Source organism: Microtus pennsylvanicus, chromosome 4, assembly GCF_037038515.1.
Source record: "Microtus pennsylvanicus isolate mMicPen1 chromosome 4, mMicPen1.hap1, whole genome shotgun sequence".
NCBI lineage: Eukaryota > Metazoa > Chordata > Mammalia > Rodentia > Cricetidae > Microtus > Microtus pennsylvanicus.
This window is the reverse complement of record NC_134582.1, coordinates 79,441,981-79,469,183: the sequence shown is the minus strand read 5'-3', so window position 1 is coordinate 79,469,183 and position 27,203 is coordinate 79,441,981. Positions and strand designations below refer to the sequence as shown.

Below are 27,203 nucleotides of genomic sequence, written 5' to 3'. Positions count from 1 at the left end.
AAAGACACTGCCACGAAAATTTAAAGCAAAAGTCCTGGCTTTCACGACCCCAATAATCTACGCTCAGTCACTCACCCAAACACAGTTGAAAGAGACAGTAGTAAGATGTGGAAAACCTGCTTAGTGTAGCCACTTACCAAAGTCTGAGCACCAGGGTCATCTATGGGGCTCTGACATGAACTTTAGATTTTAATAGAAACTTCAAAGAGACTGGAGATAAAGCAGCTCAGAGTATACCGCTCTCGCTCAGAGGACCGAGTTTGGTTCCCAGCACCCACATCAGGCTGATTACCACCTGCAAACTCTAGCTCCAGAGGATCTGATGTCCTCATCTGGATATTACAGGTACCTGCATTCATGCGCACATATCCATATACACATACACATAATTTTTTAAAAATATTACAAACATTTTTCTGAGACAGTGTCTTACTATGTAGCCCTGGCTGGCCTAGAACTCTCTGTGTAGACTAAGCTGGCGTCCAACTCAGAGATCTGCTGGCTTTGACTCCCAGCTGCTGGGTTAGAGAAATGCACCATCACACCCAGCTTTATTTTTATTTTATTTGTATGTGTGAGTGTCTGCATGTATGTATGTATGTGTAGCACATGAGTCTCTGGTGTCCCAAGAGGCCATAGGGGGCACTGGATCCCCTGGAACTGGAGTACAAGCAGTTGTGAGGTGCCATGGGGGTACTGGGAATCGAATCTGGGTCCTCTGGAAGGGCAGCCAGTGCTGGGGTCAGGCTTCAGCTCAGATTCTGGTCCTGAGATGGCAGCTTACAAACCTTCATAACTCCAGGTCTTCCTTCCTTCCTTCCTTTGTTTTTTGAGACAGGGTTTCTCTGTAGCTTTGGAGCCTGCCTATCTTAGAACTAGCTCTTGTAGATAAGGCTGGCCTCAAACTCACAGAGATCCTCCTGCCTCCCAAGCGCTGGTATTAAAGGTGTACACCACCGTCCGGCTACTCCAGGTCTTTTTTTTTTTAATATTTATTTATTTATTTTGTATACAGTGTTAGTTTCCATGTCTGCCTACATTCCAGAAGAGGGCATCAGAGCTCATTATAGATGGCTGTAAGCCACCATGTGGTTGCTGGGAATTGAACTCAGGACCTCTGGAAGAGCCCTGCCCAGGTCTTTATAATGACCTCCTGGAGTGCATCTTCAGGTCCTGGAAAGATGTTTGTTTAAATAATAGGCAAGCTGGCAGGCTTGATGGTGCATGTCTTTAATCCCAGCACCAACGAGGCAGAGGCAGGAATATCTTTGTGAGTTTGAGAAGAACCTGGTCTACAGAGCAAGCAAGCTCCAGACCAATCAAGGCTTTAGAGTAAGACCTTGACTCTAAAAAACAAAGAGAAAAGGGAAAACAGTCTGGTCATGGTACAGTCCCACCCATCAGTGAACCTTCATTTTGGCTACAGTATCTCCTCTGAGGCGTCTGAAAGGTTACAAGCTTTTAGCACCTAGTTTCAACCTTTCCTTCTCTGAACATGAGCCTGGGTTCCAGGGGAGGGGAGGCTGCAGTGATTACAGCTGTAAGCTGCTGACTCCAGGATATTGGCCTGTAGAGGAGGAATGAGTCAAAGGCGAGTGCTTTAACATCACCTATTAGAAAGAGAAATAGAGACTAGAGAGATGGCTCAGGGTTAGAAGTCCTTTTCCAGAGGACATGGGTTCAGTATCCAGTGACGCATGCACATGGCAGCTCACAGGTCTCTGTCACTCCAGTTTCCATACCCTGTTCTGCTTTTTGCAGACACCAGACATGCATGTGATATAGAGATATGCATGTCAACAAAACATACATACACATAAAATAAAATTTAAAAATAAATGTGATAATTTAAAAAAATATTTATTTTTATTTCATATGCATTCATGTTTTGCCTACATGTATGTCTGTGTGTTGGATCCCTGAAACTGGAGTTACAGGCAGTTATGAACTGCCATGGGGGTGCTGAAAATTGAACCTGGGTCCTCTGGAAGAGCAACTAGTGCTCTTAACTGCTCAGTCATCTTTCCTACCCCCATAATTTTTATTTTTTAAAAAAAGAGAAACTTTCATCAAAAGAGAAGGGGTTTCATGAGGGGGCATGGTTCAAGTGGCAAGGATTAGGTGTTTTAAAACGACTACAGAACAAATAAACAATAGTGAATAAGAGGTAAAAAGATAACTTGTCTTTTCCTGGTGTACAAAATGATGATCCCACCCCCACCCAGACCAACGCTCTCCCATGACTGCCTAACGGTCATCGAGAAGAGGGGCTTTGATCCATGGGCTACTTTCTTTTTTTAGTTTTCAAGACAGGGTTTCTCTGTGTAACAATCCTAGCTGTCCTGGACCTTGTTTGGTAGACCAGGCTGGCCTTGAACTCACTGAGACCCACCTGCCTCTGCCTCCCAAGTGCCACCACTGCCTGGCCTGTGGGCTATTTCCAGTCCAAGTGAAGAGAACCTGGACAGCTTGCTGGAGTCCGGTCTTACTGGGGCCAGTCTTTAACCGCCTTAACTTCCCCATCTTCTGCTTCTTCTTTTTTTTTTTTTTTTTTTTTTTTGGTTTTTCGAGACAGGGTTTCTCTGTAGTTTTGGAGCCTGTCCTGGCACTAGCTCTTGTAGACCAGGCTAGTTTCGAACTCACAGAGATCCGCCTGCCTCTGCCTCCCGAGTCAATTCCTGGAGAGTGGGGTAAATTTCAATCTCTTGGGATCTATTGTGTCAATAGTCTAATAGCCAAAGGGAAGGATGTATTGAAATGCCTTCTTCCCTGAGGGCTGGAGAGGCAGTTCAGCACTTTAGGGTACCTTGCAGAGAACTCAGATTCAGTTCCTAGAACCCAACACAATGATCCATTAACTCCAGCTCCAGGAGCTACACCATCCTCTTCTGACCTCGGGAGGTATCAGACACTCAGGTAGCATACATGCATGTAGGCAAACACTCACACTCTAAACCTAAAAAAAAAAAGAAGAAGAAGAAGTAAATATCTTCTTTCCTGTTAGGCAAACAGTAAAGCAGTGGTTCTCAACCTGTGGGTCACGAGAGAGGTCCTATATCAAATATTTACATTACAATTCATAATAGTAGCAAAATTGCAGTTGTGAAGTAGCAACAAAAATACTTTTATGGTTGGGGGTCACCACAACATGAGGAACTGTATTAGAGGGTCACAGGAAGGCTGTGAATCACTGTGAGTAAAACCTTTTTATACTCTTATTTCTTTCTGCTACCCCCAGAAGTAGGCAGTTTTCTGTCCTACCAGCCAGTTCCCAAATAATCACACAGATTTATTATTAATTTTAAATGCTCGGTTAATAATTTAGGCTTGTTACTAACTAGCTCTTAGACGTAAATTAACCCATATTTTTAATCTACACTTTATCTCATGGTGGAACCTCTTTTCGGCATGGCATGATCATCTCCTGCTTCCTTTGTGTCTTGCTGGCAACTCTGTCTTTTTTCTTCCCTGGTGTGGGATGTTCTTCTGTATATGTGTTGCTTTTATTGGTTGATCAATAAAGCTGTTTCAGCCAATGGCTTAGCAGAACAAAGCCAGGTGGGAAATCTGAACAGAGATATAGAAAGAATAGGCAGAGTCAAGGAGATGCCATGTAGCGGCCAAAGGTAAAAGACACATTGTAGACCCTTAGGAACCATACAGGTAGGCCACAGCCTTGTGGCAGTACAAAGACTGATAGAAATGGGATAATTTAAGGTTTAAGGTGTAAGAGCTAGCTAGGAGGGCTAAGAGATGGCTCAGAGGTTAAGAGTACTGGCTGCTCTTCTAGAGGTCCTGAGTTCAATCCCCAGCAACTACATGGTGGCTCACAACCATCTGTAATGAGATCTGGTGCCCTCTTCTGGTGGGCATGCATGCAGACAGAACACTGTATACATTATAAAATTAAAAAAGAAAGAGCTATCTAGGAATATGCTAGACTAGAGTCATTGGCCAAACAGTGTTGCAATTAATATAGTTTCTGTGTGATTATTTGGGTCTGAGCAGTCGGAAAACAAACGCGCAGTCTCCATTTAACACTTCCCAGCATTCTTTTGGTCTACCTCTCCTGCTTAACCTCTTCCTGCTTCACTACTGGCCAGTTGGTTCTTTATTAAACCAAGGAGAGAAATACATATTCACAGTGTATAAAAGGACTATTCTACAGCATCCAGACATCAATCTCAAATAAGCTACATGAACTGCTCTCCCACAAAGGTGTTGATATGGAGATGGGTTGTTTTTGTTTGTTTGTTTTGCTTTGCTTTGCTTTGTTTTGTTTGGTTTTTCGAGATAGGGTTTCTCTGTAGCTTTTGGAGTCTGTCCTGGAACTAGTTCTTGTAGAACAGGCTGGCTTGAACTCACAGAGATCCGCCTGCCTCTGCCTCCCAAAGTGCTGGGATTAAAGGCATGTGCCACCACCGCCCGGCTGTTTGTTTTATATAGGTGTTTTCCCTGCTTGTATGTCTGGGCATGAGCACGTGTGTCCATGGTGTTCACAGAAGACAGATAAGGGTGTTGGATCCCCTAAAACTGGAGTTACAGTTGTAAGCAACTGTGGGTCCTAAGAACAGAACTCAGGTCCTCTGAAGAGCAGCCTACACTCTTAACCAGTAAGTCATCTCTCTAAGCCCTATAGAAATGTTTTTGAAAAATAAAAGATAGAAAAGGAGCAGGGCTGGAAAGATGACTCAGTGATTAAGAGCTCTGGCCACCCTTCCAGAGGTTCCAGGTCCAATTCTCAGCACCCACATGGCAGCTCACACCTATCTGTCTGTAAGCGAGGATCTGACGCCTTCACACTAAAGCATATAAGAAATAATAAATTAAAAATAAAAAAGGTAGAAGGGGAGCAGCATAGATACATAGCCAAAAGGAAAGGGGATCCAACTAGGACAGAGTCTGGGACACAGAGAAGTTGTACTGTAAGGAGGGGGCACACCTGGACACTGGGAGTCAATAGCTCTTTTCCATTATCCTGCAGCCACAGTGAAGGACCAAGGGACTGCTGTTGCTTGAATCATTTTTCTGTTCCTCCCTTTTTAAAAATTACTTATTTAACTTTACTTCATGTGCATTGGTATGAAGGTGGTAGATTCCCAAAACTGGAATTACTGGCAGTTATGAACTGCCTTGTGGGTGCCGGGAAATGAACCCAGTTTCTCTGATCTGGAATAGTAGCTAGGGCTCTTAACCACTGAGCCATCTCCAGCCCCGCCCCTGTTTCTCTTTCTAACGGGGAACCTGGAGATCTCGCAGTCTCTGGAAGTGGCTGCTCTAAACTTTCTGACTCCACATACTTCATCACCGCTTTGGTCTCTGGGAGGCAGCCAAAGGAGGGTTAGAGGCTGCTTCGAATAGGGAACTCCAGTTCTGTTCCCTTCTGCCACTCCACTGGTGTATGATCCCATATGAATAGCTTCGATTTTTCTCTTTTTGATTCTGAGAAATACCTAAGTGATTGCTAATAACTTGGGTTTGAATGCAAAATTAGACCACTGTACTACGGTGCGTCCTTAACACCTCCTAAGTCTCAATGTTCCTTTCTCTGAAGTTCTGAGGGGTCGCAACGGTCCGCACAGACTAGGGCCTCCCACACTGGGCAAACGGAGCGGAAAATCCACCCAAGATCGAAACCACTAACTGAAAGACCAGACCATGCGCCCCCTACCCGGAAGGCCAGCCCCACCGAGCCCCCCTATCCCCGCCGCAAGAAGCGCGTGGCCGTCGCATAAAGCGGTGCATTGTGGGGCTTGTAGTGTGGCGGGGTCGGGCGGGTGGGCGCGGCTGGTCTGGTCGGTTTTCGCCGATCCCAGCGACTGGCCAAATGGCGCCGCGGCCACTGGGCCCGTTGGTGCTGGTTCTGGGTGGCGCCGCGGCCGTACTGGGCTCAGTGCTCTTTATTCTTTGGAAAGCCTACTTCGGCCGCAGCCAGGAGCGGCGCTGGGACCGGGGAGAGGCCTGGTGGGGCGCGGATACCGCCCGCCTCCCTCAGTGGGACGAATGGGAGGTGAGTGTGGCAAGCCTGCGCGTGCTGGGAGCGCGGAGAGCTCGTGCTAGGGCCTGGGCCACGCCAGACGGGCGTCGGGTTCGGGATTCCCCGAGGGCGCGGCAGGAGCCAGCTGGGTAGAGCCGTCAAGCCGGGTGTGCCTGACCCTGAGGTCTTGGGAATGGCTTGGGGTAACAGACTGAGGAAGCCAAGGATCTGCGATGGGGAAGAATGTGCCCGAGATCGCTGGGAGTCAAACAGAAAAGTGAGGTTTTTCAGTTCAGGACTCGAAAGGCAGCTCCTGCCCCGCTGTTCCAGAGTACACCTGCCTGTCCTGGGGTGCATGGAAGGCGTGCGTGGGTACCGCCGCCCCTTCGTTGTCCCTAGGGAAGGAGGGAACGGGAGGGATGTTGGAGACTGCAGCCTTGATGTCTGTCCCGCAGCCCGAGGATGAGGAAGATGAGCCGGCTTTGGAGGAACTGGAGCAGCGCGAAGTGCTGGTGCTGGGGTTAGATGGCTCCGGGAAAAGCACGTTCCTGCGCATGCTGTCTGGGAAGCCACCGCTGGAAGGCCATGTCCCCACCTGGGGCTTCAACTCTGTGCGGCTGCCCACCAAGAATTTCGAGGTGGACCTGTTAGAGAGTGAGCGAGGGACCCCTTCACTGCTGCCCGGGCCTAGATTCTATAAACGCATATCTAAACAGGAATTCCGCTTTAGGAAATCCTTTCTGCTCAGTCTCCAGGACACAAGATACAGAACATTCTGGCATTTAGGGTTCTTCCCTATCCGGTTTCTCCAAATGGTCCTCCTACCCTTCACCACACATGCCTTACACAGACAGACAGCTAAGGGTTCATATGCCAAGCGCTTGACAGTCATTGCTGATAACATACCCCAGACAACACCATAAAACTATAACCAGTTAATCTGCTTGGTAGATAATTGTAGGAACGGGTGACTCATGACAAGTGCCCAGCTTCCCGGTGCCCTAATGCAGGAGGCCCTCCTCTAGGCCTTTAGGAAGGGCACTAGTTTCTTACCTTCTCTTCTTGGCATGCACTGGAACGCTTGATTAACCGCTACTACTCTTTCTTTAAACTGTGGTTCCCTTTTTTCCATTCTTTAGGGTTTTTTGTTTGTTTGTTTTAGTTTTGTTGTTGTTGGAATGCTTAATAACTATTGTTAGACATTCTTTGGTTGGTTTTGATTTTTTGAGACAGGATTTCTCTGTATTAGCCCTGGCTTTCCTGAAACTCACTCTGTAGGGCTTTCCTGGAAGCTGCCCTCGAACTCACAGCAATCCACCTGTCTCTGCCTCCTGAGTGTTTTGAGATGATCTCATGAACTTTTGAACTTTCTCTCTCTCTCTCTCTCTCTCTCTCTCTCTCTCTTTCTCTCTCTCTCTCTCTCCCTCCCTCTCTCTGCCTTGTGAGTGTTGGGGTTACAGGTCCCTGCCACCATGACCAGTTCTCAGTTGTAGTTTGTGAGTGACTCCTTTGACGCTTTCCCTGACTCCTTCCTGGTTCTGCACCCCTTCTGCTGCCCTGTTTGTCGCGTCACCCTCTGTCCCTGATGGAGCTGCGAGCATCCTGGTCACAGACTGATGTCCTCCACTCTGACCTAAGGCTTAGACCGTCACAGGTATCTGGGAGGACTTACTGAGTGAGTAATCAGAAGGGAACTGAGGAGCCTACCCTCAGTCCTAACCTCTTGGGATGTTGGAAGGGCTTCCAGAATATGGAGAAGGTAGCAGTTCTTGTCAGCCTGGGTCTATCCCAGTCTTTGAGGAAGCAGGGGGGCACTTTCAGCCACAGGACTAAAACCTTGAGGCCTAGATGTGTTTTATTAAGTACTGGGTGATAAAATTGAGCTTTGAGAACCTAACTCTGGGCCTGAGGGGACTTCATTCTTCTGGCCTAGGCACTGTGGTATGGCCAAACCTGGCCATACCTCTTCTCCCTGGTTGTAGCAGACAACATTGATGCTTACTTGAGATTTTGGACCTCCCATCAAGTTTTCTCTGTTTCTTCTTGCTTTTATTTTTTGTTTGTTTTTGATTTTGATTTTTTTCTCTTTTTTAAAAAAGATTTTATTTATTTTATATATACGAGTGCTCTATCTGAATGTATGCCTCAGATAGAGGGCATCAGATCACACCATAGATGGTGTGAGCCACCATGTGGTTACTGGGAATCGAGCTCAGGACCTCTGGAAGAGCAGCCAGTGCTCTTAACCACTGAGCCATCTCCCCAGCCCCTCTGTCTTTTCTTGTGCCAAGGACACGTGTTGAGTGAGGGTATTATCTGACAGAAATAGCATTTCTTTTCCCCATCCATATGAAAAGGTATTTCCATGTGCCTGTGTTGAGTCCAGGCTCAGGGCTTCCCTCATCTAGGAGTCGAACCCAGATTGCTGTCAGGCAAGGTGGGTCACACCTCTAATTCCAGCACTCAGGAGGCCATGGCAGGAAGATTGCCACAGTTTCAAAAAATTCAACATCAGCAAAAAATCCCAAATTTCCAATTAAGTCCTAGAGTTCTCATCCCTCACATGGTCTCAGCATTCTGGCCTGTGTCCAACTGAGAGTGCATGGTTTGAGCAGAGTTGGTAGGGGGACAAATTCAATACTGGTGACACTTTGCTGAACTCACTGTGAAGTCTGGGTATTGGTTCTGTCAGCTGTGTGCTTGGATAGACTGTCTCTCTCCTACTCCCTCTGTTGCTGCCTGGTCCAAGCCGCTTTCGCCTCCCCCACCAGGACTACAACTGCTTCCTTATAGATCTTCCTACTTCTGTCCACAGTCAGCTGCTAGTACCTTTGAGAAACAGATTCTAGACCTTTAAAGGGCCAGCTTCTGTCCCTTCTCCTCTTGCTTTCTCGAGGTCCCTTACCACATTGCTTTCTCTTTCTCAGATAGATGGAATTTGTTCTTTGCTGTGACTGGAATGCTTTCTTTTGCTTCTTCCACGGCTCTACTCACTTCACATCCAGCCTCTTTGAAGAGACATTCCCAGACCACCCAGTCCAAGACCATCCACAGCCCCTAGCCACTTCCCTGTGTTCTGATTCCTTGCTTTCTAGAATATGCCTTTTGTAATTGCCTGGTCCATTCGGTCAGGGAGGGGGTCCCTTGAGAGCAGGACTCCAGCTTGCTCATTTCTGCATCCCCAGCACTCAGATCAGTGAGTGCTTGGCATTGGGTCAGGGAGGGGGTCCCTTGAGAGCAGGACTCCAGCCCGTGTGTCTGCATCCCCAGCACCCAGATCAGTGCTTGGCACCTGGTAGGCACTCAGTAAATACTTGATGAGTGCCTGCTGTGTGCCAAGGCATTGTGCTGGGGCTTTGGGGGGATTTAGAGTGAACAGTTAATAGAACCAGAACCAGAACCAGAACGGGGTGATGCAGGGTAACCAAGGGGAACTGAGCAGAGGGGCAAAAAGGAAGAGAAGGGCAGCTCCAGGTGCAGGCACTATGTCCGTAACCTTGTTCAGCATGACTCCGTACAGTGTTTCCAGAGGAAGAGGAAGGAGCAACAAGAGTGCGTGGGGACGGAGTCGAGAGTGGCATTGCGCTGGCTTTTCTGGCATTGGGACCCCGACTTCTGACAGGGAGGAAGCTAGGACCTGGTAAAGAGGCGAGGTGGCCTAAGACTATCACTTGTCTAGTGCTGTGTGGCTGTCACAGACAGTCCCTGTGGGGTCTGCTGAAACTTCTTCACTCAGTAAGAAGAGTCTGGCAGTGCAGTGACCTCTCTTTTTTTTTTTTTTAAATATTTATTTATTTATTATGTATTGTGTCTGTGTATATGCCTGCAGGCCAGAAGAGGGCACCAGACCCCATTACAGATGGTTGTGAGCCACCATGTGGTTGCTGGGAATTGAACTCAGGACCTTTTGAAAGAGCAGGCAATGCTCTTAACCTCTGAGCCATCTCTCCAGCCCTGCAGTGACCTCTCTTAAGAGGGCTGCCTGGCTCTAGACTATGGTGCTTTCTTTGCCCCTGGCTAGTGGAACCTTAGGAGCTGGAGATGGGGTGGGGGTCTGGCCAGGCCACAGGGAGCTCTGGGCTCTGACCTGTCCTTTGGCCTCTCTTCAGTTGGTGGCAGCCAGAACCTGCGCTTCTACTGGAAGGAGTTTGTGAATGAGGTGGACGTGCTGGTGTTCATGGTGGACTCAACTGATCGGCTGCGGTTGCCCTGGGCTCGGCAAGAACTACAGAAACTGCTGGACAAGGACCCTGATCTGCCTGTTGTGGTGGTGGCCAACAAGCAGGTGAGATTATGAGAGGTGGGCTGAGGTCAGAGGGAATTCTCGTACATTCCTGGGCATGATGGGGGTGCATATGTCCAGAGAGAGCCTGAAATACTGCCCCTCTTCCCCGTCATGTTTCCACCCTAACTGGTGTCTTCTCTCGTCTCCCTCTTCTCGTAACCCAGGAGAGGTGAAGGAACGGTTATTAAGTACTTACTATATGGCAGGTGTAGTTTTGAAGATTTTGATTTCGAGACAGGGTCTTGAGCACTCAGATAGGTGTACTGTGCAGCCCAGGCTGGCCTGGGATTCATAAGCCTGTCTCTTCCTGAGTAGTGGAATTGTAGTTGCGCGCCACTACACCTGCTGCTGGGGGTGGGGTGGAGGTGCAGGATGGTAATCTCCATAGGGACATACAGGGCGGTGGTCTGGAATGCCTGCCTGTTTCTAGAACCATCCTGCTCCTACACTAAGCTGAAAAGTAACAAGCAATATATTAAGTAATTCTATGAATTAAGTAATAATATGAATGCATTGTGTTGGGGCTCAGTGTGGACACCTGGCAGCCATCACCCCTCTTCAGTCTGGCTATACCCCATGACAGGCCCTGCTGTCACTAACAATCTTCCTCAGAGTCTGTTGTTTAGCTAGAATGGAACTCAGTGGTAGGTTGCTTGTTTAGTATGCATGAGGCCCTAGGTTCTGAAGTCCCAGCCTCCACAACCCCTTTTCCTGGGTCTATTGGGCTGTCTCAGGTTCAGCAGCCCTCAGGATCACAGACAGACAGATTTTATGTGGCATCCTCAACTCCAGGACGACCGCCACAATCAGAGTGCCTTGAGGCTTGTGCCAACGTTTCTAACTTGTCTCTTTGATGTCAGATTTGCCCTGCCTATCAGAGGACTCTTGATAATTATTTTAAATCTGACTACCATTTTTTCCTGACCTACCTGGGACAGTTCCCATTTATGCCTGTTCTGCTCTACCTTTTTGTATGTTTTCACTTTTTTGAGATAGCCTTGGCTGTCCTGGAGCTTGATATGTAGACCAGGCTGGTCTCAAACTATGGAGATCCACCAGCCTGTCTCCTGAGTGCTGGGATTAAAGGCGTGTGCCACCAAGCCCAGCCCTATTGCCACTATTAATGGTGTCTTGGAGCCTTAGAAATACTTTATTTTCTTTTTTTTTTTAAATATTTATTTATTTATTATGTATACAATATTCTGTCTGTGTGTGTCTGCAGACCAGAAGAGGGCAGCAGACCTCATTACAGATGGTTGTGAGCCACCATGTGGTTGCCGGGAATTGAACTCATGACCTTTGGAAGAGCAGGCAATGCTCTTAACCACTGAGCCACCTCTCCAGCCCCTTTATTTTCTTTCAAAAAAAAAAATTCTAGCATTTTGAACCAACTGGAGGTGTCTTAGATTCCTTCCCTGGGTCTGTGAAGTGACACCATGATCAAGGTGACTTAAGAATGTACTGGGGCTTGCTTACAGTTTCACTTCTGAAGCCTTGAAGACCACCATCGTCACACTTCTCCTTCAGAGCACACCTCCTCATCCTTCCCAAACCATTCTGCTAGCCTCGCTCCAAGCATTCAAATATACGAGCCTGGAGCCTGTGGGAGCAATTTCGAACCACAGGAGAGGGAGGACCTCCTGTGTACGATTGCTCCGAGAATCTTGAGCCAGTGATGAAACTTATAGAGACCATCGCCAACCATAGCCTTTTCCCTTACCTCCACCCAAGCTAGACTGTCTGGAACTTACCCCTCTCTATGGTCTTACATAGTAGATATGTGTAGTGGGTACTGGTGATACACGCCTGGAGTCCCAGCACTCAGGAGACAGAGGCGTGGAGATCACTGAGTTCAAGGCCAGCCTGATTTACAGAGTGAGTTCTGGGACAGTCAGGGCTACACAGAGAAATCTTGTCTATAAAAAAAAAAGTGTGTGTGTGAGGAGGGGGAGTAGGGATTCCAAAAAGTTCAAAAAGTTTGGCCATCAACATGCCTTTGGAACCTAGCTCTGCCATTATCTCTGTTACTGGAGCTAAGTGACTTCACTGAACCAATTTCCTCATCACTTCAGTGGGTTGTCAATCAGAAACTTGGTAGGCAGATGCCTTCATGGTGCCTAACAGTAGGAAGGGCTGTTTCTTACCACACTAGTGAAAAGTGTCGTGAAAAGAGAGAGCCACAAAGTTAAGTCAGGATGGAGGAGGGCACTGAGTTTGTTCTGTAGGGTCTAGAGGTACCTCATGGGATATAGGATTCTGCTTTTCCCAGCGTTACAGTAGCTGAACATTTCTGTCTTTCATAGTTGACAAGGGTGGGGTCACACTGCAAGCATTGTCTGACAGCCATGTGTCACTGGCTTGTGTTCACTGCAGGACCTGAGCGGGGCCATGAGTATGGTGGAGCTGCAGCAGGAGCTGGGCCTGCTTGCTAGCAACAACCAGAGGGAGGTTTTCCTCTTGGCAGCCAGCATTGCCCCTGTAGGATCTGGCTTCCAGGAACCCGGCACTGTTCGCATCTGGAAACTGCTCTTGGAGCTTCTCTCCTAAGCTGGAGCCACCTGCTTGCTGCCCAGCGTTGGAGACCACAGTTCTGCTTCTTCCTGCATCTTCATTGCCGGCCTAAGCCTTGGGCAGGATCATCATAGCAGCACCTTCTTTGTCCCCTCGAGAGCAAGGCCAGAACCACGCAGAAGCCTTCCTGATGAGGTGGACCTGGGGCAGGAGGGTGTAAGGCAGAGGGGAGACGGTGATTGCCTCACCTGAGACCATAGTGTAGCTCCATCTCTCCTTGCCTTCCTACACAGTGCAATGCTCCACGGACTTGTGCTCTCTCCCTGCAGGTCCCACTGGTTGAAGAACCAGTGTGGGTATCACAGGTACTCCTGAGCCTTCAGGTCTCACGTTTGACTGTTCACTCTGGGTGATGTCATACGTTTTCCATGTGGGAAGGGTCTGGGGGGAGCACAGTATATCCTTGCTTCGTCTGTGGCCTTGTGTTTCTGCCTTTCTGGCCCCAGGACCATCATTTTTAAAGGGAGGAGGTGATTTTCTAGTTTTTCCTAAATGCCAGCCTTGGCAATGCCAAATGAGGATCAACCTGAAGACTTTAGCATAGAATGCTCTGACCACCTCCCTGCTCTTAAGGCCTGGCCTGCCAGCCTTTATTGCCCACACAAAGTGCAGTTCACCACACAGGTGAAGGACGGTTTTCCCAGGTCTGGAGACCGCCTGCCGCTTTTGCACTAACTGTGCCAATGCCCATGTTTACATAAGTCTACAGAAGGAAGGAACCTGAGTACTGGAACAAGCCTGAAGTTGGGGGGGAGGAGCATTTTATTTATTTATTTATGTATTTATCAAAGGAATAGGCCAAAGTTCAAAGTTCTGTTTCTAGGTGCTGTAATTGAAACCCTAGATTGTCAAAGAAAATTTGAAGCTTTGAGAACTATCTGGAATCATGACGGACATTGAGGTAACCTATGAGTGTCAGTGGAGACAGAACTATAGCTTCCCCCTCCCGCAGCCTGGCCTTGAGACCATAATTGGAGATAAATACTTAAAGGGAATCTAGTACTTAGATTCTGCCTTGTGGCCCAGGACACAGGACAGGACCAGTAGAAGAACCAACAGAGTGGCCCTGGGTGCATCAAGCCTTCTGGGACCATTTATTCACCAGAAAGCTGCAATGAACAATCCATGACTGTGGTGATCAAGCGATGCACAGCCAGTCTTCATTAGGCACAAGCAAAGGAGCTTTGCCAGGACTGCTGAGTGAGATGAGGTATTACTCTAGCCCAGGGTGGCCTTGAATTCATGACAGTTGTCCTTCCTGCTGGGATTGCAGGAAACATTGGGCCATCATGCCTGGCTTCCAGTTTGCTTTTTGAAAATAGGCTGTGTGCTGTTTGCCAGTTGCCCAACATACAGCCTGGGAAATGGAAAGCTTCCAAGTTGAAGTGAGCACAGTCATCAGAAGAGGGGCCCACTGTGCCCTTGGACTCCTCTTGCCCATGAGAACGAAATTACCGCAATCTCACCAGAAGTGATCTTTCTGCTTTTGTATTAAATACTTAAGGAATGACTTGGATTTTCCAGTATTTGAAACTTTGTTGGCAACTCTTCATCTTATCATTAGGAAGGTAAGAAACTTTGTCATTGTTTTAAGAATCCCACCTTCTTCTCCAGTGCTTAAAGCTTACCTTGGAACCAGACTTGATGAGAGGGACCCTTTTTCTTGACTTTCAAGTTCTTTGTCTAATGAGTATCATTGTGTTCAATTGTCATATTCCCCCAGGTGGAGGGATCAATTTCAGAATAAAGAGTTTCACTGTGTCTATTGAAGCAGATTTACCTGAGACCAGGCCTATTGGTGTGTGATCCCAGCTACATGGCATCAGTCTGCCTCATTTACAGTGAGTTCAAGGACAGCTGGACAATTAGCTGAGACCTTGACTCAAGGTAAAAGGCCTGTGAGATGCTACGGTGGGTAGCTTGCCATGGAAACCTGCTGATGACCTAAGTTTGGTAGAGTCCTTGCTTAGCACATACTTGGTTCAAATCCTCAGTACTAGGGAAAAAACCAGGTAACCACTTTCTGGGCATTCTGTACTTAATAGGTTGGGAAGAATTGGCCAGCATCAGAAGCCATCTGCGGACTGTCTATGGCATCCCCCTGCCATGGGTCCAGACCTCAGACCAGATTCAGGCAGAGCAGACACTACCTTCCAGCCTCAGAGGGCAGAGTCCTTTCTAGGTGCTATGGAGAAGGACTCTCCAACCTCCCCCACTGTTACACCTGGAAGATGACCATCAAGGGACGGGGGTGCAGTTCTTCAATGTGTGGAGTCTGTCCACCCCATGTACCCAGATGCAACTGCGTAAACAGGAGTGTCAGCTTTCTGAGGTATACAATGCCAAAATGGGTATATTCAATGAGTCCTCATCCTGAGGGAGGAGTCTGCTGAGTGCTTAGAGTTCCAGTCCCTTACCCCTTACCTTTGGAACAGTGAGTGACCCAAAGCCTTCTAACCCTTGGAAAGGAATCTACCTGAAGGGACCAGAGTGAGGGTGTTAGAAACAGCTAAAAGGACACAGGAAGCTTACACGCCCTGGGAACAAGGAACATAGCAGAGGTGGCTTCTGGAAGCTGGCACCCAAACTACATACAGTTAAGGAGACCCTATAGTCAATGACACAAAATCTGAATTCTGTAGAGGCCAGAAGATGCAAAATCAAAAGACAGGAGCTTCTTGTATACTCTAGATCCTAAGGACTAATGAGATTCTAGGGCCCTCAATACTGTGGGAAAGATGGGCTGCTGCCTTCAGAACAGATTTTTTTTTTTTTTTTTTGGTTTTTCGAGACAGGGTTTCTCTGTGGCTTTGGAACCTGTCCTGGAACTCGCTCTTGTAGACCAGGCTGGTCTCGAACTCACAGAGATCCACCTGCCTCTGCCTCCCAAGTGCTGGAATTAAAGGTGTGCGCCATCACCGCCCGGCTCCAGAACAGATTTGATGTCACACCCCACCCCCACTTTGCATACCTCTGACCTGTTGTCTTCCCTATAACAAAGATAAAAGTGCATCTTAGCCAGGCAGTGGTGGTGCCTTTAATCCTAGCATTCAGGAGGCCGGAGAGATGGCTCAGAGGTTAAGAGCACTGGTTGCTCTTCAGAGGTCCGGAGTTCAATTCCCAGCAACCATATTGTTGTTCACAACCATTTAAAATAGGATCTGAAGCCTTCTTCTGGTGTGCAGGTGTAGATGTAGAACATTCATAAAATATAAATTATTAAAAAAATACATCTTCCAAATGTCATAGGCAATGTATGAAGGATATGCTTTCCGAGCATGTTACAGACTAGGTGCTCCCAAGAGCGTCTGGCAATTTAAAAGGTTTTCACATGATTCATAGTTAGGGGCAGTTGTGTCTTAAAATGCCCACCTCACCCCTTTCCCATGATCCTGTTGCAAAACAGGCATCACCTTCTCAGGCCAAAGCATACAGCAGTCCTGGCACCAGAGGATGGACACACCACGGAAAGCCCAGTGGGTGGCACACTGGAGTGGTACCTAGTGATCTGCCAGTCCCAGACGGTGGGCTGGCCTCTGCCTCCCGAGTGCTGGGATTAAAGGCGTACACCACCACTGCCAGGCTCTCTGATATTTTCTTTAAGCCATGGCCAACAAAAGCAATCAAAGGTGAACAAACAGGACCTGCTCCTTACCCTTCTACAGGCAGCCCAGGCTTCCAGGCAAGTTCCCAGGAAACCAAGGCTGAGAGCACTCAAGAGGAAGCCAGTGCCCATAAGCACCCATGACTGCAGTGCTTGTCAAGCTTAAAGAGCAATCTGCCCTAATAAAGTTAGTTTTCCCTGGAACAGAGTTTAGCTGGGCATAGGAAACACAAAACCATTTCATGCCTTTAATCCCAGCCAGTGCTACACAGAAACCCTGTCTCAAAACAACAAAAACCCCATCACACAGGTAAAATGCTTTTATTATGTACAGATCACATTCAAATAAAGCATCACCTCTGGACACAAAGAGCCAGTCCTGGCTTTTCTGTGAGCCCCCAAGAAAGTATAAACCATAGCCTCTAAAGAGTTCCTTCTCTAGCCAGGTGTGGGGGCGCACACCTTCCCCTTTAATCCCAGAACTCAGGGCAGAGGTAGGTGGAGCTCTGTGGGTCTGAAGCCAGCCTGGTCTATAAAGCTAAGTTCCAGGACATCTAAGGCTATTAGAGAGATACCCCCCTCAAAAATAAAATAAAAAAGAGAAAAGAAATAAAAAAGAAAAATAGTTCCTTCTGATGAAGGAGAGAGTGAGTATGTGTGTAAAAGCTGATTCTATGGCACCTTGCCAGCATCGTCTGAAACAATACACTCCTTGTCTGGGGATGCACACCACTCAGTCAACCTCCATCTTCTTATTCTGCAAAGAATCAACGAAGGATTGCCACTCTGTTGGGTAAAAACGCTTATAGACATTGATCTTATTCCGAATCTGTTTTGGGGTATCTTGATAGTAATTCTTTTCATCCCGGGCCATAGCCTATAAAGAAAGAAAGACAACATGAGGAAGGTCAAATCTAAATCCTAGTTTTGCCTAAATTGTGCATGCCACTCCTATCCTTTTTTCTTTTTTAATGTTTTATTATTTTATTATGTGTACAGTGTTCTGCCTGCATGGACACCTGCAGGCCAGAAGAGGGCATCAGATCTCATTACAGATAGTTGTGAGCCATCATGTGGTTGCTGGGAATTGAACTCAGGACCTTTGGAATGCAGTCAGTGATCTTAACCTCTGAGCCATCTCTCCAGCCTGCCACTCCGATCCTTGAGGTCCAAATTTCTCACCTCAAAAGTCATTAGAGGAGCTGGAGAGATGGCTCAGCGGTTAAGAGCATTGCGTGCTCTTCCAAAGGACCTGAGTTCGATTCCCAGCAACCACATGGTGGCTCACAACCATCTGTAATGGGGTCTGGTGCCCTCTTCTAGCCTGTAGGCATATATGCAAACAGAATATTGTATCCATAATAAATAAATAAATATTTTTAAAAAAAAGTCTTTAGAGGGCTGGAGAGTTGGTGCAGTGGTTAAGAGCACTGGCTGCTCGTAGAGAGGACCCATCCAGTGCTCTTTCTGACCTTCATAGGCACCAGGCATACATGTGGTGCACATACATCCATGCAGGTAAAACACTCACACACATCAAATAATAAAGAGAAAAGGACGCAAAGGAAGACAGATTTCCTCTTCCTTTTGGGGGGGGGAGGGTGTTCGAGACAGGGTTTCTCTATAGTTTTGGAGCTTGCCCTGGAACTAGCTTTTGTAGACCAGGTGGCCTTAAACTCACAGAGACCCGGCCTGCCTCTGCCTCCCGAGTGCTGGAATTAATGGCATTCGCCACCACTGCCCAGTGGAAGACAGATTTCTAGGTCTACATTTTGAGTTCCAGGCCAGCCAGGGCTACATAGACCCTCTCTAAAATTAAACCAAAAACAGTCAGAGACATGTCTTTCTGCATAAAAAGGCTGGGAAAAGGATACCCTCCTTAGGGAAGGGACCAGACAAGCCTGAAAGAGCAGTGGGCCTTTAAGAAACTGGGTCCAGGGGCTGGAGAGATGGCTCAGAGGTTAAGAGCACTGGCTGCTTTTCCAGCAGTCCTGAATTCAACTCACAGCAACCACACGGTGGCTCACAACCTATAATAATATCTGGTGCCCCCTTCTGGCCTGCAGTGCAGGTGTACACACACGCGGAACACTGCATACATAATGAATGAATGAATTAATTAATTAAAAAAAAACTGGGACCATCATAATTACTTCCATATAAGTTCAGATCCAGCATAACCAGATCATTCATTCATTCATTTATCTATTTATTTTTGAGACAGGGTCTCTCTAACAGCCCTGGCTGTTCTGGCACACGCCTTTAATCCCAACATTTGAGAGGCAGAGGCAGACAGGTCTCTGAGTTTGAGGCCAACCTGGTCTACAGAGCAAGTTCCAGGATAACCAAGACTGTTACACAGCAAAACCCTGTCTCAAAAAATAAACAAATGTGTGCTAGCAGGCTGGGTAACCAGATCTTTTTTAAAAAATCAGGGAAATTCCTAACACGTGCTTTTGTACAAAAGGCTGGAATTCAATCAAATGAATTTGATTGCAAAATGAAGCAACAGCTAACAAAAAAAAGAAAGAAAGAAAGAAAGAAAGAAAGAAAAGGAAAAAAAAAGCAACTCGGGGAGGAAAGAGACTACTTGGCTTATATATCCTCAGTCATGGTCCTTGGAGGCAGGAGCTGATGCAGAAGCCACAGAAGTGCTGCTTACTGGCTTGTTCAACCTGCTTTCTTATAGAACCGAGGGCAGTAGTGGGCTGGTCCTCCGCAACTCAATCACTAAGAAAATGCAATCCAGGTGTTGTGGCACGCACCTTTAATCCCAGGACTTGAGAGGCAAAGGCAGGCAGATCTGAGATCAAGGCCAACCTGGTTTGTTCCAGAACAGCTAGGGCTACACGGAGAAATCCGTCTCTAAAAATCAAATCAAAACAAAACAAACAAACAAAAAACAAAAAGGAAAGAAAATAAAAAAGAAAAGCCCTATCCTGGTGTGGTGGTGCATGCCTTTAATCCTAGCACTTGGGAGGCAGAAGTAGATGGATCTCTGCAAGTTCGAGGCCAGCCTGGTCTACAGAGGAAATTCTAGGACAACCAGGGCTACAGAAAGAAAGAAAGAAAGCCTGTCTGAAAAACAAAAGAGTGTGTGAGAGAGATACAGAGAGAGAAAGAGAGAAGAGAATGACCTATAGATTTGCCTACAGTCTAAGTATATAGAGACATTTTCTCAGCTGAGGCTTCCTCCTCTCCAATGACTCCAGCTTGTGTCAAGTTGACATGAACCTAGCCAGCACATTGTCTAAGCCTGGTGTTAAGTTCGCACCCCAGAACCTGTATAAAAAATCAAATGCACTGGTGTGCATCTGTAACCTCACAGTGTGCTGGGAGGCAGAAGGAAAAGCTCAGCAGTGAAGAGTTCCCATTCACATGGCAGCTCATAATTTTAACTTTAGTTACAAAGGATCCAGTACCTTCTTCTGACCCCCACGGGTACCAGGCATACATGTAATACACACACACAGGGGCAAAGCACTCCTACACATAAGAATCTTTAAATACCGGGATGCTTTCCTCTGTAGACTCCTCTTTCATTCTATTCCATCTCAGATCAGGCTGAAACAGCCCAGTGTATTTTCCCAGTAAGCCCAAGTGGTTCTTCCCAGGAGGCCTCACCTTATAGTCTTCCCCATGATTTTCCACCATGTAATGAACATATTCAATGAGGTCCCGAGACAAGGTATTTCCTTTCTTTTCTGGGAGGCTGGCTTCTGCTTCCAGGTCTGGGGTAAAAGAAGCCAGAAATGGAGTAAGGCATTACCTTCCGCACTACTTGAGCTGCCCAAACACCCCTCCACCCAACCCCAGGACACAAGAACAGCACAGTCCCAAAATCAGAGCCAGAGCTCCCTTCTTCAGGCCCTAGAATCCCAAAGTCAGCCTTCCACCACTGCTCGTCCATCAGGGTGGCAACTCCCTGGAAAGCAATTCCCAATTTATGATTTAAAATGAAATACAATAAGCTCACCAGTCTTAACCAGTCCCAGGCCCCAGGGCAGAAAGATGCAAAGCTGGGCTCCCTTCCAGCGCTACTATCACCGGAAGAGCTCTTCCTGGTGTATTACGCCAGTGTCTGAAATGGGAAGGTCTGAATTGCTGAACCCTATCCCTTGCTGCACCATATGAAGGGAAAATAGGGACCACGGAGCCAATCACTTAGGAGGCTAAAGCAAAACAATCTCAAATTCATAGCTAGCCTCATATATAGCAAAACTCTGTCCAAGCAAACAAAAGCCACAAATAAAAGCCAGACACACTGCAGATAGTAGCGGAGCATGCTTTCCCAGCACAAATAAGACCCTGGATCCAATCTCAGCACAGCAAGTAGGAAAAAAATGTGAGGCAAATGGGCAAACTATAGAAACAATGTAGTCCAATCTGATCTAAGTGTGAGGCACTAAAATTTCTTACGTCAAAATCATCTTTGACCTGGTTGTCAAAGGCAACCCCGGCTTTGCAAAACCAAAGTTCAGGAGAGCTGGTTTATAGCAGTATGAATACATTCAACATAACTGAACTGTACATTGTATTTGTTTGTTTACTTTTTGGTTTTTCAAGACAGGGTCTCCTGTGTAGCGCTGGCTGTCCTGGAACTCACTCTGTAAACCAGGATGGCTTCGAACTCAGAAATCCACCTATCTCTGCCTCCCAAGTGCTAGGATTAAAGGCGTGCGCCACCACTGCCCAGCTTAACCGTACGTTTTTAAAAGACCAAGAAGGTAAATTTATGTGTTTGTTTTGTTTTGTTTTTTCGAGACAGGGTTTCTCTGTAGCTTTGGGGCCTGTCCCAGAGCTAGCTTTCGTTGTAGATCAGGCTGGCCTTGAACTCACAGAGATCCACCTGCATCTGCCTTCCGAGAGCTGGGATTAAATGTAACATTTTTAGCGACAATTTAAAACTTAAAAAAAAAAAAAATTCTTATAGGACACGGTGGCTTATGTCTTTAATTCCAGAATTTAGAAAACAGATGAAGGTGGATCTCTGTGAGTTCAAGGCCAACCAGGGCAACACAGACCCTGTCTGGAGAAAAATAAATAAATTTTATTACTACATTAAGTATATGTAGCTTTGTATATACAGTCAGGTGTAGTAATTCTCCCCACACCCACAATGAACTGTGTAAATTTTTTTTAAATGAACTATTTTTTTTAAAAGACTTATTTACTATGCAGTGTTCTGTCTGCATGCATGCCTGCAGGCCAGAAAATGGCTCCAGATCTCATTGCAGAAGGTTGTGAGCCATCATGTAGTTGCTGGAACTCAGAACCTCTGGAAGAGCAGCTAGTGCTTTTAACCTCTGAGTCACGTCTCCAGCCCCTGAACAGTGTAAAAAATTCTCCTGTGAATCACAAAGATAAGCTAAAGATAAGACTCAGGTAATTTCATATCAAACATCTGTCAATTCAAGTCAGGAGATTCAAATCAGAAGATATGGTAAGAAAAACAAACAAAAAAACCACCTGAATGGAGGTATAGTTAAAAGGTTGAGCCTGGGGTGGTGGTGGTACAGCACTCGGGAGGCAGAGGCGGGTGGATATTTGTGAGTTCAAGGCCAGCCTGGTCTACAAGAGCTAGTTCCAGAACAGGCTCCAAAAAAAAAAAAAAAAAAAGGTTGAATGTATACTTGGCATTTATGAGGCCCTGTGTTCAACTCCCAAATACAAAGTTAAAAATAAACCCACAATAGGCAAGGGTAAGTAGGTAAGAATTCCAGAATATTCTTTCTTTCCTGCAGGGTCAAACTCACAGGGAATTTAGATTTGTCACTGGAAAGATTAAACAATAGCAGACTCTCTACAAATCAGCTCATCTTAAGTTCGTGTAAAACTGGGAACAAACCTGAGACTTATTGGTTTCTTCTTCATCCTTTCATACCCAATTTTCTCTTCTGTTAATGTCTCTGTCTTACCTGAGTTCATACATTTAAATCTCATCTATCTTAGCCGGAAAACGTCTCAGCTATGACATAGTGCTATTTCCGAGCCCTCGATCAGACAGCGTCGTCTCCCACCGTAGTAAAGGGACCGAGTGCCTCTCCACCTTTGACAGGCAGGATGGTGGCCTAGAACACAGCCCACACTCACCATTTACCACGTAGGGCTTCCGTACAAGGTCCTTGGGTCTCTCCTCCATGTCTACCTCCATGCCCTTTACCTGTAAGAACAAAGCCTGTGAGACCAACAAACAGGCACCTTTGATCAGAGAAAGTCTGATAGGACTAAGCAAGGATACTGTCCACAACACAACTATAGTGTAAGAAAATCCCTGCCTGAGGTCAGGCAGAACTAGATAACAGACTAACCCCTGAAGTCCCAGCAAAGTTATCAAGAGAAACACAAGCAGGGCTATCAAGATGGCCCACCAGAGTTCAATCCCTAAAACCCGAAATGGAAAGAGAACCAACTCCTGAAAGCTGACCTCTGACCCGCTAAGCCCCACCGAAGGCTCACGCCCACACTCAAGCAATTTAGCAAGCCCTTCATCTTTCCTACTCTGCTGTGTGGTAACCCGGTGAAACACTGCACAGGTAGCAATGTTGGATCGCTTCTTCATGTCAGTTACACCTTAAGGTTTGCTTTAAAGAACCGCTGTGCCATTTTCACTTGCCTGAAGGAACAGAGAGAAACTTGCCTAAAGTCAATGCACCAAATTCACTCAGCAAGCCCATTTATTAGGTTAACTAACCTGTCACAACTTAGCTTCCTGAGAATTTAGTAGAGAACAAAACTCAAGATTATGTTAAGGGATGAAGATGCACATTGAATATACAGATGTGCAAATGAATAACATACCATTACGTGCTTACAATTACTGTGAATTAAAGCAGGAAAGAGGATATTGGGCAAAGTGGGGTGCTATTTTTGAAAGGCTCAAAGGGTAATCCTGATAGATTTGTTGGGAAATAACTAGATACCTCACGTGAAGGATAACGGAAGGCAGTCTCAAGCTCTGGACAGTCAAGGACAGAAAAAAGACATAGTCTAGAAAATTCCACTGAACTCCCAAACAGGCCCGAGAAGAAATGGTAGGCGGAGGAGGAATGACACTACAAACCAAGCCCCTACGTGTCCTGAGGAGGAAGTGTGAGTCGTTAAGGGGCTTTGGCCAGAATTAGTGCAAGCAAATGACTTTGTGGAAATTATGGGAAGGATGTACGGGGAGATCAAATTCTGAAACTCAGCTCAATGATGGAAGGTGATGAAGAAAAATAGGGAAGGGCTAGGGTGGAGATGAGGAACATTCCTGAACCTTGCTTTATCAGTACCTTTCTCTTTCGGAGGGGAACCGCCTTGTTGGGGTCCATGGCCAACCCCATCTCCGCCAGGTTCTGCCGCACGGATTTGGTGTGGTCCCAGGCATGTCGAATGTGAGAGCTAACGGCAAAGAAAGAGAGATGGAGACTCTTGTCACCTCGCCGTCGATCCCAGCCGAGGCCCCTGCCTGCCTCCGAACTGGCCCCTCACCACTCGATCCGTGGAGCTGCCTTCCGACGAGCATTCCGGTTCAGACGCTTTCGGTTGACATTGTAACCGAATTTCTGCCTCCGAGTTTTTCCCTTGGCCTTGGGCATCTCTTGCAGACTGCCGCACCAGGAGCTCAAACTCAGAAGCAGCAGCTCTAACTCTTGACCACACTACCAGAACCGCGTGTTAACAGGCTCTGCGCGCAAGCAAGCGCGCAGGGATTCTCGGGAAATGTAGTCTTTCTAGTAGCGCCTCCACATTGATTTACTACAACTCCCAGAATAAAGTTGGCAATAGCGCCTGCGTACTACCCTCAGCAGGTTCTTTCCCCGCCCTCGTGGTGACCTCATCAGAAGGCGGGGTTCGGCGTCCGGATTTTTGTCCTACCTGTTTCTGTGCCTGTGGCTATGGCGGCTCCCCGTCCTGTCAGTTCAGAGGCGCCCTTCGATCCGTCCCAGGCTCCAGTCATCGAGGGCTTCAGTCCCACGGTCTACAGCAACCCAGAGAGCTTCAAGGAGAAATTTATTCGCAAGACCCGTGAGAACCCAATGGTCCCCATAGGTAAGTGTGTGCTTTAGGAACCGAAGACCGAGGCGTCAGAGATTTCCTTGGGGAATGAAATAGGGGCGGACCAGGTACGCCTTGGGTGAGGGAAAGGGAGTGTGCGGAAGATGTGACGAAAGGGTAGGGCGGGGAGAACTGAAACGGACCGGAGCGTGTTGCGGGCTTGAAGAAGAGAACTCTAGACCTACCCACTCTCGCCCTCCTGTTGTCGTCTACAAAACGAGGCTCTGGGAGAGTGGAGGTGGGCTACATCCTCAAAGAATGTGCAGGACCCAACCTGCTGCCCCCTGTTTGTGTTGTCCTCTCCCCAGGCTGTCTGGGTACGGCGGCTGCCCTCTCCTATGGCCTTTACTGCTTCCACCGCGGCCAGAGCCACCGCTCCCAGATAATGATGCGCACCCGGATCGCTGCCCAGGGTTTCACGGTCGTAGCCATCTTGTTGGGGTTAGCGGCATCTGCTATGAAGTCTCGACCCTGAGTGTCTGGCCGAGCCTTGAGAGCTCCATGGAAATCATTGTAAAAGCCAGGAGCTACAAACAGTCCTGTCAGACGTATTCCCTCCGTTTCTGACTGTACTCTGTTGTCATCATTTGGATGAGGAAGTGACCGGTTTTTGTGACTGATGTCTGTCCTCCTCTCCCCCGAAATCCCAGGTTCACTTCAGCTGGGTTGCACACTAAAAATCTGTGATGCGTCCCCTTAACTACTTACTTAATAAAGCCTTAATACACTGGTAATGTGATAAATTCTTAGTCTCATACCTATGGTCAAAGCCCTGATTTTTGGTCCATGTTTTTAGGAAGGAACAGGAGGCTGTTGGTAGGATTGGCCTGTAGAAATCAGTGGGGCCTGATAGTGCCTATAGCCTCAACTACTCTGCGGATTGAGGGAGAAGACTCTCACCTGTAATTTCAAGAGTTCAAGATCAGCTAGAGGAGTAACTTAGTGAGACCTAATATCAAAATTTTAAATGGTCTGGGGATACAACTCAGTTGTACAGCATGTGGTCCTTGTGAGGCCCTATGTTCAACCTCCAGTCATGAGAGAGAAACATAGATCCTAGTGCCACCCGAACTTTCCTGGTAACTGTCAAGTCACTTGGCCATTAGTTAAAAGTAGAGTGTCCCAAATGTTCATCCTTAGGATTCTAGTTCAGTGGGCCAAAATTTGTTCCTTTTGGTGGAATAGGGGGAACTTTGCCAGCAATCTTCAAGTTTCTTTTTATTATATGTATTTATTTATTTGTTATGTATACAATATTCTGTCTGTGTGTATGCCTGCAGGCCAGAAGAGGGCACCAGACCCCATTACAGATGGTTGTGAGCCACCATGTGGTTGCTGGGAATTGAACTTAGGACCTTTGGAAGAGCAGGCAATGCTCTTAACCGCTGAGCCATCTCTCCAGCCCCAATCTTCAAGTTTCTATAGCCTTTAGATGAGGCCTATCATAGTCCTGTTTGAGTTGGGATGTCCAACACCCACACCACCACCATCCTTTGTCTACTTCTTTTACTCCTGTTCTGTCTCTTCAGAGGCCCACAGGCTCTGCTGATCTATACCACCCAGCTTTTGACGCAAAAGTCTCAGCAGGCATTTGTGGGTCTGTGGTCAGCACTGTGTTGACTTGAGGAGCTGAGCTCCTCTCATGTGTGACTCTTACCCTCTCAACACCTGCTTCAAGCTGGGAAATGGGACAAAAGTGAAGGTACATTTCTTGTGCTTGACATGACTTAGATCTGAGTGGAAGGTCCATGACTAGAGCCAGGCGTTTGCACCTCCTTCATGGTCTTAGCTGGGAGGCAGATTGCCAGCGTTGAACACTGCATTGTGAAGCCCAGTGCAAGATGCAAGGGCAGAGCATAAAGAACTGAAGATGGCACTCCTTTTCAAGGTCATGTCCACTGTGTTCCTGTTACGATGCCCACCCCCTAAAATACACGGGAGAGTTGGATTCCAACTCTCAATTCTTTAGGTATTATTTTAGCAACAGAAACTTTATAGTCATTAATAATTAAAGTATTTTTTTTTTTTTTTTTTTTGGTTTTTTGAGACAGGGTTTCTCTGTGGCTTTGGAGCCTGTCCTGCAACTAGCTCTTGTAGACCAGTCTGGTCTCGAACTCACAGAGATCCACCTGCCTCTGCCTCCCGAGTGCTGGGATTAAAGGCGTGCGCCACCATCGCCCGGCAATAATTAAAGTCTTTAAGGTAGACTTTGGTCCAGTAAGACTAGTATCCATATTTTTAACAAAACTTGGACAATTATGCCCATTGTTCCATATGGACAAGACATATATGGGAGGAGGATGAAGACAGCCGTATGAGGGTGTAGGCAAAACCAGAGGGTTGGGCTGTTTCTGCAAGCCAAGGGATGCCTGAGCTGCTGGAACTTAGAAAGAGGCACAGATCTTGCCTTAGCAGCTACAAAGGGAGTGGCTTCATGGGTCTCTGATTTGGGAATTTAGCCTCCAGAACTGTGAGAACAAATATCTGATGCTCTATGACACCCAGGTTTTAGCACTTTGTTATAGCAGTCTTAGGGCACAAATACTGTTGGCAATTACTCAGATCTTTTTAAACACATGGAGAGAATAATGGCTTAAATGTCCTGTTTACAGCCTCAGCTGAAGGGAAGGAGGTGTGGTCACTGTTGTTTACCCCAGGTCCACAGGCGGGAACAACTGAGGAGAGGAGGTGCAGCAGGCCTGCCACATCTTAGAGGGTCCCGGTCA

At 47.1% G+C, this 27,203-nt stretch overlaps 3 protein-coding genes across 4 annotated transcripts; 2 read left to right on the top strand and 1 right to left on the bottom strand.

The window, feature by feature from the left end:
• Positions 1-5,771: 5,771 nt before the first annotated feature.
• Arl10 (ARF like GTPase 10) lies at positions 5,772-14,611 on the top strand. The gene is made up of 4 exons (XM_075969586.1): positions 5,772-6,010; positions 6,433-6,631; positions 10,087-10,262; positions 12,636-14,611. Exons 1-4 carry the CDS (start codon positions 5,828-5,830, stop codon positions 12,807-12,809), a joined length of 732 nt encoding a protein of 243 aa, XP_075825701.1. The 5' UTR covers positions 5,772-5,827; the 3' UTR covers positions 12,810-14,611.
• A 2,131-nt stretch (positions 14,612-16,742) lies between these two features.
• On the bottom strand, positions 16,743-24,137 carry Nop16 (NOP16 nucleolar protein). Of its 2 annotated transcripts, none has more exons than XM_075969583.1 (5): positions 23,911-24,132; positions 23,712-23,820; positions 22,531-22,600; positions 20,062-20,168; positions 16,743-17,314 (listed from the first exon to the last, which is right to left on the bottom strand). In XM_075969583.1, exons 1-5 carry the CDS (start codon positions 24,015-24,017, stop codon positions 17,171-17,173), a joined length of 537 nt encoding a protein of 178 aa, XP_075825698.1. In that variant the 5' UTR covers positions 24,018-24,132; the 3' UTR covers positions 16,743-17,170. The 2 variants fall into 2 exon arrangements, with proteins under 2 accessions (XP_075825698.1, XP_075825699.1); XM_075969584.1 differs by having other exon boundaries at positions 17,048-17,223; positions 23,911-24,137.
• Positions 24,138-24,249: 112 nt separating this feature from the next.
• On the top strand, positions 24,250-25,211 carry Higd2a (HIG1 hypoxia inducible domain family member 2A). Its single transcript, XM_075969585.1, has 2 exons — positions 24,250-24,471; positions 24,786-25,211. The coding sequence occupies exons 1-2, from the start codon at positions 24,318-24,320 to the stop codon at positions 24,950-24,952; spliced, it is 321 nt and encodes a 106-aa protein (XP_075825700.1). The 5' UTR covers positions 24,250-24,317; the 3' UTR covers positions 24,953-25,211.
• Positions 25,212-27,203: the final 1,992 nt, after the last annotated feature.

Coding starts and splice junctions, on each gene's coding strand:
- Arl10 (XM_075969586.1), top strand. CDS start 5,828: ATGGCGCCGCGGCCACTGGGCCCGTTGGTGCTGGTTCTGGGTGGCGCC. Junction 6,011..6,432: donor CTCAGTGGGACGAATGGGAG/GTGAGTGTGGCA, acceptor TCTGTCCCGCAG/CCCGAGGATGAGGAAGATGA. Junction 10,263..12,635: donor TGGTGGTGGCCAACAAGCAG/GTGAGATTATGA, acceptor TGTTCACTGCAG/GACCTGAGCGGGGCCATGAG.
- Higd2a (XM_075969585.1), top strand. CDS start 24,318: ATGGCGGCTCCCCGTCCTGTCAGTTCAGAGGCGCCCTTCGATCCGTCC. Junction 24,472..24,785: donor GAACCCAATGGTCCCCATAG/GTAAGTGTGTGC, acceptor TCCTCTCCCCAG/GCTGTCTGGGTACGGCGGCT.
- Nop16 (XM_075969583.1), bottom strand. CDS start 24,017: ATGCCCAAGGCCAAGGGAAAAACTCGGAGGCAGAAATTCGGTTACAAT. Junction 22,601..23,711: donor TTCCCCTCCGAAAGAGAAAG/GTACTGATAAAG, acceptor TTGTTCTTACAG/GTAAAGGGCATGGAGGTAGA. Junction 20,169..22,530: donor GAAGCCCTACGTGGTAAATG/GTGAGTGTGGGC, acceptor CTTTTACCCCAG/ACCTGGAAGCAGAAGCCAGC.